Source organism: Mirounga angustirostris, unplaced genomic scaffold, assembly GCF_029215605.1.
Source record: "Mirounga angustirostris isolate CCGP_5_RB_7025 unplaced genomic scaffold, mMirAng1.0.hap1 SCAF_10, whole genome shotgun sequence".
NCBI lineage: Eukaryota > Metazoa > Chordata > Mammalia > Carnivora > Phocidae > Mirounga > Mirounga angustirostris.
In genome coordinates this window covers 103,896,446-103,908,810 of record NW_026991718.1, presented here as the reverse complement: position 1 = coordinate 103,908,810, position 12,365 = coordinate 103,896,446, and the positions used below count along the sequence as shown (strand labels likewise).

The 12,365-nt window shown below is 39.6% G+C and overlaps 1 protein-coding gene across 8 annotated transcripts in view; it reads left to right on the top strand.

The window, feature by feature from the left end:
- PLCB4 (phospholipase C beta 4) overlaps positions 1 to 12,365 on the top strand; it is a 411,040-nt gene that overhangs the window by 243,105 nt on the left and 155,570 nt on the right. For all 8 annotated transcript variants that reach the window (XR_010405777.1, XM_064572832.1, XM_064572829.1 and 5 more), the window contains one exon: positions 5,650 to 5,748. Coding sequence is in view for 7 of the 8 variants with exons in the window: in XM_064572832.1 (XP_064428902.1) it covers positions 5,665 to 5,748 (84 nt within the window). In the remaining variant the exon portion in view is untranslated. The remainder of the gene's footprint in view (positions 1 to 5,649; positions 5,749 to 12,365) is intronic.

Below are 12,365 nucleotides of genomic sequence, written 5' to 3'. Positions count from 1 at the left end.
CATTGTACCAGAAGCTGGCTTCTAACCCATCTTGGGTGAATGGGCTGTGTGTATGTGTCTGTCTCTCCAATACAGACACTGAGAAAAAGACCTGGAAAGACACAGAGAAAGACAAACTGATAGGAACAGAGAGAATTAGGAAGAGAGACCCAACAACAGTCAGTATTGCGGATACAGAGACGTGGACTGGGATGAAACACCTCTCCCTTCTCGAACTATCTGCCACCTGGCTCATCTTGGCTTTCCATGGGAAGCCTTGGTGCTGATTAACCTCAGCTGGGCTGGTTAGGATGCCCTTCATGCTTTCACCTCCTTTTAGCCTGGTCAGTAGTGAGTAATGGAGTAGTTCCTCCTTTGAACAGCAATGGTTGCCGTTGTGAGGAAGCTGCCTTGAAACATGACTTAATACATTCTTCTGCTGTTTAAAATTGTTTGGGACTAAAGAATAACACATCTGCCTATCTGTAGGATTTCAACTTTTTTTTTCTCTTTGAAATTTGCATTCTTTTTTTTTATTATGTTATGTTAATCACCATACATTACATCATTAGTTTTTGATGTAGTGTTCCATGATTCATTGTTTGCGTATAACACCCAGTGCTCCATGCAGAACGTGCCCTCCCCAATACCCATCACCAGGCTAACCCATCCTCCCACCCCCCTCCCCTCTAGAACCCTCAGTTTGTTTCTCAGAGTCCATAGTCTCTCATGGTTCATCTCCCCCTCAGATTTCCCCCCCCTTCATTTTTCCCTTCCTACTATCTTCTTCTTCTTTTTTTTTTTTTAACATATAATGTATTATTTGTTTCAGAGGTACAGGTCTGTGATTCAACAGTCCTACACAATTCACAGCGCTCACCATAGCACATACCCTCCCCAATGTCTATCACCCAGCCATCCCATCCCTCCCCACCCCCCCCCAGCAACCCACAGTTTGTTTCCTGCGATTAAGAATTCCTCACAGCACATACATGCAAGAATACATTCTTATAATAAAAATGTGCATCACAAAGATAACATTAAGATACCTTGATTTTCAGCCCCAATCTTTATTTCTTCCCAAGAAGTAGATAGGGTCATAAACTCCTTTTTTGGGGGGTGGGGAGAGCACATGAGCGTGAGAGTGTGTTAGCAGGGGGGAGGGGCAGAGGGAGAGAGAGAGAATCCCAAGCAGGCTTCATGCTCAGCAGTATGGAGCCCAACACCAGACTCGGTATCACGACCCGGAGATCATGACCTGAGCAAAAACCCAGAGTCTGATGCTTAATAACCAACTGAGCCACCCATGTGCCCCATAAATTTCCAAATGTTTTAATAATTTATCTATATACACATTTATGTACCTAAAGAAATATATAGGTTTTTCTCATGTCTGTGTGTTTACATAGGTGGTATTACATTGTTATTATTCTGTAGCTGTGTATGGAGATAAATGGTATCACACTGTTCATATATCATTCTGTGGTTTCCTATTTAATGGTATGTGTTAGAGACCTTTCACATTTAGGTTGAGTTCATCTTCTTTTAGCAACTTTCTGGGATAGATTTGCTCATATTGCTAGAACTTTGTCTCTGTGAGAATTGAACTCTAACATTGCTTGGTGTTTTGTTAACCTACCTTATGGTGTCCTTGTCAGGACCTGATCATGGGACTTGTGGAATGAGTCAGGTAGTAACTTATTTTTTTCTATGTCCTGGAAAAATGTTAGGTATGTAGGATTTGCCTTTTCCTTGAAAATTTGGTAGAACTCACCTATAAACCTATGTTGGGTCTAATCTTTTATTATTTTTTTTTCAATTTCTTCCAAAGTCACTGTTCAGTTTAAGTATTCTCTTTTTTTTTTTTTTTTTTTTTCTGAGTCAAATTTATTTTAACTTTGAAAAACCCATCCAATTTATTTAGGTGTTTAGATATTTTGGTTAAAATTAAACATAGTATTCTGTCATGTGTTTTTCTTCTGTTTGTAATTACACCTCCTTGTCATCATGCACATTGTGAGTTTATACATTTTCCTCATCCTCTTCCTTCCCCATCCTTCTCTCTCCCCAACACTTGCCAAATGCTTATCTCATATGTGAATATTCAGAAAGCAATGAAATTTTACTGATCATTTTTAAACAATTTTTGGCTATATATTACATACCTAGGTTTTGATGTACAGTGCTCCCACCTTTCATTTCTAAGAAATTTATAATTTTTGCTTTGACTATTTTGCTTTACTGAAGAATTATTTAGAAGTCTGGTATGTTTATATTGAACTTGTATGCATATAGATTTTATGCGCTCTCATTAATTTGTAAGTTGGCCTAGTTGGGGCCAATGAGCATGGCCACCTTAATTTCTGCCTTTTGAAAAATGCTGATGTTTCCTCTATGGCCCAATTATGATTAGATTCTGAGATTATTATATGTGTGTGGGGGGTACCTGGAATACAAAGAGGGAGTGAAGAAAATATATAATAATAATATATTATCTGTTATACTCAGGATTCAATATTATATATGTATATATGTAAAGAAAGAGGCAGGGGCATGTCTAAATTCAGTAATGTGTTTAAGTCATCTAAACTGTTTTGATTAAACTAGTCAGTGTGATATTCAAATCCTCAATATCCTTACATTTTTGTCTCATTCCATTAATTTCTGAGAATCATTCATTGTCTCCTAATATGTTTGTGACTTTGCCAAATTTCTTTGTAATTTACCAGTTTTTCAGTATATGTTCTGATGCTATGTACTCACATGCTTTAATGTTAATGACTATTAAATAATTGTGATCATCCCTTTTCCTAATATGATTTGTCACTGTCTCTTGCTGTTTTCCCTGAATCTGTTTTGTCTGCTACATTACTGTGGACCCCTGTTTGCTTTCCTTCCTAGTATGTGTCTATTAGATCGTTTTGGTTTTTTTTTCATACCTTCATTTTCGAACTTCCTGTGTCATTTTTTAATAAATATTTCTGGTAAATAACTATAATGTTATTTACTGTCAAAGCCTCTGTCTTTTCTTTTTATAAGTGAATTTAGCCAACTCATATGTATTATAGCTAGGGATATGTTGTCATTTTATTTGGTGTTTTCCATTTATAGTGTGTTCTTTTTCCCCTCCCTCCCCTCATCTGTCTTCTTTTTAAAGGGGACTCATGTTTCTTTGTTCTGTTTTCCCCCTCTAATAGTGCACAGGTTTTACTTTCCATTTTTAATTTCCTCTAGGAAAATTCTTAAATTTTTAAACTTCTATTTTTTTTTAACATTTTATTTATTTATTAGAGTGTGTGTGAGAGAGAGAGAGATCACAAGAAGGGGGGTAGAAGGAGAAGCAGGCTCCCCGCTGAGCAGGAAGCCCAAATGCGGGGCTCGATCCCAGGTCCCCAGGATCATGACCTGAGCTGAAGGCAGTTGCTTAACCAGCTGAGCCACCCAGATGCCCCTTAAACTTCTATTTTTCTGCCAATGTCTAGAGTCTTAAATACCGATATTCCACTCCCAAAATGGTTGACCTCCCTTTGGTCCGTACTTCCTTTCCTCTCACCACGTCAGTTGCCACAACCTCTGTATTGATATAATCAGCAATTTGGGAGCGAAATTACTATAATTTCTTTATCTTTATCTTTTTTTTTTTTTTTTTGAATAGTAAGTAAAACTTAAGAGCGGATTTCTTTTTTTCTTCTTCTTTCATTATGTCTGCATTATTTCCTCTATCCCTTTTCTACATTTATTTTTCTTCTTGACAGAGCATGTAACACCTTAAATCTTTCAGAGTAGGTCATTAAATCTTTCTTATAACTTGCAAGTCCATAAATACCTCTATTTTCTCCTAAACATTAAGCTATTAGTTGATTGGACACAATTTCAAGTCCAAAATTATTGCCCCTCAGGCTTTTGAGGTTGCAATACTGCGGACAGTATGCCTGATTTCCATCTGCTTGTCATTCACCTCTGAATTGTCTTCTTTCTGTGCATCTCTGAGGAATTTTGTAACTTCTCTTCATATCTTTTGTCTCAGTGTCCCCCAAAGGTATGTTTAGATGTATGTATCTCCCCTCCGCCCCCCACCATTTATACTGCTTGCATTAGTGGATTTTTTTCAAATGAGGACTCAGGTATTCACACTGAGGACTCAAATCTGAATATGCAAATATCCAGATTTCAGAAGTGTTCTTCCACCGTTGCTTTGATTAGTCCTTCCATTGGCTCTGCTTTCTTGCCTTTTAATAGAAGAAGCTGTTCTGTTGGGTCATGGTTGAACCCTCAGCTTCCATTTCTCACCTCTCTAAATTTTTCCATTGTGCTTTCTTTTTGTGTTGCGTTCTCTGAGAATCCCTTGGCTCAGCCCTTCATCTGACTTCTCTTTATAATTCAGCTTACCTGTTAAGAGTTTGATTTCAACAATCACTTTTAAATTTCTAGTTAATTATATTTTTGGAACTGAATGCAGTGTTTCCTCCCACACTTACTAGCCACACGTAAGCCAAAGTCAGGTTCTATCGGTCCTTTTAACTCTGTTTTCTCGGGTGTCAGTTCTGCTTACTGGGTTTGGTGTCCATCTTCCATGTTCTTGGCATCGCTTAAATATTCGGTAATTCTTTGTTGGATGCTGACCTTTTCATTGAAAATGTCCTGCTTGCAACTACTACAGGTACACCATGGTGCGTAATGCTAAGAAGTGTGGGTAGAAGGAGTGCCCACTTCTTCCTGAGTGCAGGCAGCCACCCTGAAGAATGCCTGTGCTCCCTTTCAGTGTCATATGCTGCCCATGCTAGAAAGCAGACCTTTTGCAGTTCCCTGAGGGGCCCATGTGAGGAAGGGGTGAGAGGGCTTTGGAGAGAACCAAGAGCAATAAAAAATACCAGTTACTCCTACTTGATTCTGCAACCCAACAACCAGTGGACTCCACTGTCCACGCGTCCCCCTTTAGGCTCATAGTGTAGGCTTGTAGAACCACCCACACTTTGCAGCAGGCCTCTCCTGTAAAGAGGGTCAGGTTTGTGGATTATTTTTTCTGTTGCCATCAGATTAAAATATATATCTTATTATCTTATATGATTTGAAGAGGGAGGGGAAGCTTCCCAAATGATCACCTCTGGTTGATCACCTTGCTATGGATATTACAGTTGACCCTTGAACAACGTGGGAGTTATAGGAGCTCTGACTTTCCACGTGATCAAAAATTCACATATAACTTTCAACTCCACCAGAACTTAACTACTAATAGCTTACTGTTGACCAGAAGTCTTACCAATAACATAAACAGTTGTTTACACATATTTTGTATATTATATGTACTATATACTGTATTTCTACAATAAAGTGAGCTTGAGAAAAGAAAATGTTAAGAAAATCCTAAGAAAGAGAAAATACATTTAAGTACTATGCTATATTTATTTAAAAAAAAAAATCCCCCTATAAGTGGACCCGTGTCAAACCCGTGTTGTTCAAGGGCCAACTGTGTTTCCCTAGGTTTAGAGACAAGGAGAAGGGAAGTTGGAATCGGATGAAGGAACGAAGAAGAAAGAGACAATTTATGGGCTTGTTCTACACATCTGAAGAAGAACTTTTGCAAACGCATAAATATAAAGTGAATAACTTTTGATCTTCACTTGTTTTTAAATTTTGCACGCTAATGAGATGTTCTTTTTCATTTTTTAGGTCTTGAGTGTAGTCATGGCCAAACCTTATGAATTTAACTGGCAGAAGGAAGTTCCTTCCTTTTTGCAAGAAGGAGCCGTTTTTGACAGATATGAAGAGGTAAAGAAGTGTTATTAATCTTTTCTCTCAAAACATAATTATTTCATTTTAATTACAGTATTGAGTAAATAGTCTTTGACATAAATAAGAACATCTTTGAGATTTATAAGTTGGAATAGTTGGAAAGAGGCAAGTTATGAGATATAATAATAATGATAATGGTACTGTAATTTATTGAGCACTTACTGTGTGCCAGATATAATCACGATAATGATGCTATAAATTATTGAGTGCTCACTGTGTGCCAGACAGTTTTCTAAGCACTTGTGTGTATTATTTGTTTAATTCTTCACAACAACCTTATAAGGTTGTTGCTATTATTACCCTGGTTTTACAGATGAGTTTTATGTAGTAACCGTTTTTGCCTAACGAAGTGCTTTTGGCAGGCGTTCTACATAAAACTTTGTATTTGTTATAAATGGAATAGTGATTGGACTTTGTGCTAGTCGTTTGCTTTGCTGGTTTCATTCGTACAGAACAGTTGGATGAAAGCTTTGCATGCCTGGGGTTTCTATCATTTATTATTTGCGCCCTTTGCAAGGTGGCATTGGCTCCAGACTTTCTTTAGAGCAGGGGCTTGGGGCCACCAATCTATTGGGAAAGTTTAGGTCAGTGAGTTAAAGCCTCATCAGCATTGTAAATGCATCATATTTCTTGGATTGTACTTGAGTTTGAGGTGGATTGGGCAAGGGAGGGTGAGGAGACTGTCGCCTCTAAGGCAAAGTGAAACGTACAACTTGCTAAGACTTCATCTCCACAGAATTGGTTCCCCTCGAAATCGCTGGAATGTATGCGGTGGCTGATTGTGGTGGCCCACTCAGAGGTTTGGATCATCGGGCCTTTTCATGAGGTCTGTGGACTGACATGACTCAGTACTTGTCGACTTGGTTTTTCCAAATGTGTTTCCTAATACCCTCTAGATTTATACCATAGTTGCTTTGTAAGTAAATAAAATTGAGAAAGGCAAAGGATGGGCCCCAGTGTGGTCACTATTCCTTGTACTGAATTAAAATATTGAAGTGACAGCTGTTTATAGGACAAGCTTGGCTCCTTCCCTGAAGGAACAGCTAGCCTCACTCTGCTATGAGAAGACACAGAAAATATTTCGCCTGCTGGAGGCAACCACTATTAATTCTTTGGCAGTTTTCTCTTAGTCTTTTTTTGTTTGTTCTTTTTTTCTCTCTTCCCAAATTGTGATTGTAATCTTTTGAAAATCTAAATCAGGACTTGCTTTTCTCTATTTCAAAGGATTCCATGACTCCATATTGCGGGATAAAGTGAAATACAAGGCCTTCCTTGATTTGGCTCCTGCCTAATAGCGCAACCTCATTTCCCACCAGTTTCCTACACACACTCTCTGCTTTAGCCATAAAAATTCCCTGGCAGTTCCCCCAAGATACTATTCTGTTACATGCTTTGTACATGCTGCTTTCTTTTCCTAAAATGCCCTTGTTCCTCCTAATTTGACTGACGAACTCCTGCTCATCCTTCAAAACCCAGATGAGAAATCTCTACCTCTTTGATCCCCTTCCTTGAACCATTCAGTAAGAATTGATAACTTCTTTGTGCCACCACTCACCTACCCTTGCACATACTACACTGCATTTGCATTTTATTTATTGTTTTTATGTCTTCTACTGTATTCTGAGTTTCTTGAGGTCAAAGACCATCTTTTACTTATCTTTCTCTGGGGACTATCAGGATGCCTGAAACTGCCAAACTCACTGTAGATGTAGCATTACAGAGTATTTTAGATAGAAATGTTTCCAACTCGGTCTGGTTCTATTGCTTGTTCCTTTTCTTGATAAGTGAAATGGTGCAAGTACTTGATAATCTTCAAGATCTGTATGGGGATCTGAACCTCAATAGATTCAAAATATTAGGGTAAATCATGTGACAGTTTTCATCTTTTAAATAAAAAATGACCAATATCAACAAAGTAAGTTATTGCAGTTGGCTGGTTTTATCCACTTTACCCAGAAGGCCAGGGACTGGCTTAGAAGCACTTACAAGTGTTTTTCCCAGGTAAGCCAGGTCCAGGTTGGGTACTAGAGTCACCAAGGTAATCACCATTGACCCTTGGTTATGAGCTGGTGGGACATCATTCCCTGGATCTACTAGAGTGTCCTAGAGTTTGGCAGTTTCCTCAGGCAGCATCCCAAGCACCAGAAAGCTACAGGATTACTTAAAAATAAATGCTACATGTCTTCTAATAATTCAGAGAAGGTCATTTTGAAGAGATTAAATATAATCACTGGCTGAGTATCTTGACTACTGTCATATAAGCAGAAACACATTGGAGGAAAAAAGTACTGTTTTTATGCTTTATCAAGTGAACTGTGGTTTGATGAACAAGAGGTTATTATTTTTAATTCTCAGGATGATTTTCTTTAGCTATTAATCATCACAACTCACTCATATTTAGAAAACACTGATTTGCGTGGGCTTCTAAGGGTAATTGCTTTTCACCCAGGTTCCTCTGCAAATGAGGTAGAGGTCAAAATCTTGAACAAGGATTGAATACAACCCAGCTCAGCTTTCAACTTTAAGTGATATCTTATCAGGATTTAAACAAAAACAAGTTTTCACTTAATAAAATAGATGCCTCTCTTCATAACAACGTATCAAACAAGAAAGTCACAGTATTAGGAACTGGACCGTGGCCACTTTTATTACCGTTTCCCAGTCCTGTAAGATTCAGTTCTTTGGAGACATGGCTGCTAAAATATTAAAGGCAACAAAATGCAAGCAGGAAAGGTTTGTTTCTACGGTGTATGTGAACAGCAGTGGGAAATGACAGGTGATGGCAAGCGGGAGGAGCAGAAATTCGAGAAAACACAGCCTGAGCATCCCAAAAGCGTCATAGCAAAGGGACCACTTACAAAGAGGCATAAATGCCTTCAGCACCATATGACAACTAACATTATCATGAGGGCCTTAGGGATCAGCCGAATATTAAAGTATGTTCCACGTACATGTTTAAAGAAGTCAAGGAAGGGTGTCAGGCTGTGGGTGAGCATGCACTAGGTCAGAAAAAGTGTTTACTAGTTGCTATTTTTTTTTTTTTTAAAGATTTTGTTTATTGAGAGAGAGAGTGCACAAACCAGGGGAGGGGCAGAGAGAGAGGGAGAAGCAGACTCCCCACTGATCAGGGAGCCCGATGTGGGTCTTGATCCCTGGACCCTGAGATCATGACCTGAGTGGAAGGCAGATGCTTAACTGACTGAGCCACCCAGGCGCCCCTATTAGTCATTATTTTAAAAGTATATGTTATTTTGCCAATAAATGTAATCAGTGCAACTGCATGTAAGCATTATTTTATTTCTGTATTGCTTTTGAGGTAGGCCTCATTTTTAGAGACTGTAACATAGCAGCTTGCATTGTAGCCCCTGATTATATTCCCACGCCACTTGTAAATCTGCTTTTTATCTAACTCTACTTGATTTATAAGTTACTTAAATGCAAAATGTACTTTGTTTCCTAAAGGATGCTTGTTATTCAGTCTTTAAAGCAGAGATTTTTCTATTGCAGAGGCAAGAAATAGCAGTATTTTTTAAAACACTTGCAACCCAAATGTCTCCAGCTCAGTCTCCTGACTTTCTTTTGAAAACATATTAAAAGGCTGAAGACCTTATGCCCTGGCTACACCGGGCCCTCCCCGGTCTTTCCTAGAATTCCTACCTGCTGACACTTTCTTGGTGATGACTCATATCCTCAGTGCCTTCTTACCTCTCTGTTCCCAGGACTGTTCCCTGCTCTGGTTTGTTTTGCTCTCTGAGTCCTTTGTATATATCATCAAATCCCCAGAACAAGAGTGTTGTATGAAATAAATGTTCACGTAAGATTTGGTGGTAGCAGAGGAGGATTGGAGTACACAACAAGACTCACTTCAAGATTAAACATCAGAGATGGTGCTGAACAAATTTCCTTCGCCAGGCTGACCAGGGAGTGGCTCTCATTGTCTTCTCCTTTCTCCCTCTCTTACACTGAGATGCACGTTCCAGCTTCTCTTCTCTTCTTTTTTTAATCGCCCCCTCAGCGTCCTTTTCCAATTTACCTATGTCTTCTTTTCCACATGTCTCTTCTCCAAATTAAAAAACAAAAAAAAAATTTTTTTTTTTCTTTCTCTCAAGCAAAACAGAAAATTTTAGTCCCTTTTCATCCTGAGCATTTTGGAAGCGAGAGTTTGAAGTAAAAAGGGAGCCAGACTTTCCTGAGACCTTCACTTTTGCATAACCTTGCATAATCCTTCTAGATAAGTGGTCACCAGTGGAGCTTTGCCTAATGAAGATGGTCTGTATCTGTGCTGCCCATTAACCACGTGTGGCTGGCCGGTGCTTGAAATGTGCCTGGTGGGCTTGAGGGACCTGGGTTTTTCACTCTAATTTTAACTTAAACTTACCCAGCTGCATGTAGCCAGTGCCTGTCTTACTGGGCAGCACCATTCTCAACAACAAGCTCAAACTACAACCAGATTTCTCAACACACAGAGTTCTCAGTTCACTTGGTGGGAATCTACAGTTTGCTTCAGCCATTTCTTCTTGGTGGCAGCCAGAGCAGAGATTTAAGTATTGTGTAGATGATTCACCTCAGGTCCCCGTCCTTCCCACGTCCCAGATCCCCAGGGGGGGCCACCCCTTTTTCTCACCCATGGGACTTTATTGTAACTGAGGCAAGCTGCCCGGGTAGAGCCCCCTATTCTGGCAAAGCCTTGGTCTTTCTCCTAGCTCCTTCCACCCTCTACCCCCTAACCCCCTCCCCCAACACACACTTGGGTGGAATCTTTAGGTGCTTCCAGCTGTTACCAGGACAAGGGAAACAGTTATTGCCGTCACCAGACCCAGTGGAATATCAAAGTGCAGGATCAGGACCAGCCTAAAGTAGGGCCGAGTGGGACAGGCTGACGTTGCCTCTTTCCAGGGCGGCTCTGAAATCGAGTGGAGGGCCATGCAGCGAAGCTCCGAAAGGCCCAGACAGCCTACACATCCCAGGCTGTTCATCAGTAAAGTGAAGAATTTTCTAAATATAATTTTCAAAAAAAAAAAAAAAACAACTGAAAACACAACCCTCATAGAAAGTATTTTGGCTTCAAGATTTATTTAACCCCTCTGTGAGGACACCGGCAGGATGGTAAAGCTAGTTCTAAGAGCATTGGAGGGAGAGAGTTGGACAGTTGACCTTTGAACAACTGAGGGGGCGGGGCCCTGACCTCCGAGCAGTGAAAAATCCACATATCACTTTTGACCCCTCCAAAACTTGGCCGCTAATAGCCCACTGTTGACCAGAAGCCTTACTGATAACCAAAACAGTTGAGTAACACATATTTTGTATGTTATATATATTATCTACTGTATTCTTATAACCCAGTAAGCTACAGAAAAGAAAATCTTATTAGGAAAAGCCTAAGGAAAATCCATCTACAGTACTGTACTGCATTTATAAAAAAAAAAAAACAAAAAACAAAACCCTCCACATCTAAGTGGACCCATGCTGTTTAAGGGTCAAATATGTATAGTCAGGAGAGGAAAGCTGATGCAAGTTTTTGACAAAATTCACTACAAAGCTGGTTGCTGTCCTGTAGGGCTATAAAACTGTAACTCCTGGTTGTCTTTTCTACCAGCCACGAATCACATGCATCTCTGTGGACACAAAACATTTGCAATGGTTCTAGCTAACTGCAAAGAATCTGGGCCCTAAAAAATAGTAACTAGTTAGTCTACCAAAAGTACATTCTTCTGTAGAAATAAATCCTCCTTGGGTAGGCCTCTTGGACACTGTTCCCTTAGAATGTATTGCCTTTTTTTTTTTAATCTTCCCAAGTTTTGGATCATTTAAACTGACTTGTACCGGCAGGGTCCAGATATTAGGCTCAAAGAGTAGAGAGGAGAATTTTGCCTTTTACTTGTATTTGCAGGGAAGGATGCTTACAGAGTCACCCTGATGGTAATAATAATCATAATATTTATTAGTCTTTCAACTTTTTTTTTTAAGATTTTATTTGGGGTGGAGAATGCTCACTTGTGAGAGAGCAAGCACATATGGTGGGGAGGGGCAGAAGGGGAGGGAGAAGCAGACTCCCCGCTGAGCAGGGATTCCCGATGTGTAGCTCAATCCCAGGACCCCGAGATCATGACCTGAGCCAAAGGCAGAGGCTTAACTCATTGAGCCACCCAGGTGCCCCTAGTCTTTCAACTTATCTAAAAGGTGGACAAAACATTTAATGTAGTGACAAAACCGAATGAAAAATTAATTTTACCCATGCACAGTAGGAGTGCTGGGGGAGGTGTTGGAAAGTAGAAATGGTTGGAGAATTAGAGGGAAGACCAGAAGGTTAGTATTCTCAGTGGGAGGTATTGCTGATGGTTAGTTGATGGTATGTGGAATAGAGGCTCATACATCTATTATTTAAAGCCCAAAATTGCCAATCACCAAGCCAAAAATAACATAATTTCAAATTTGGACTGGAGGAGTGGAGAAAAAGTAGGGAAATGAGTTCAACGGAGTTTAATTTTGGAATTTTTATCCTAGGAACCTATTACTACATGTGCCTGGGGGATATTAGTTCAGGAATTGCTTGTCTTGCCACAAATCTCACTTTCTTCAAACTCCAGTCCCCA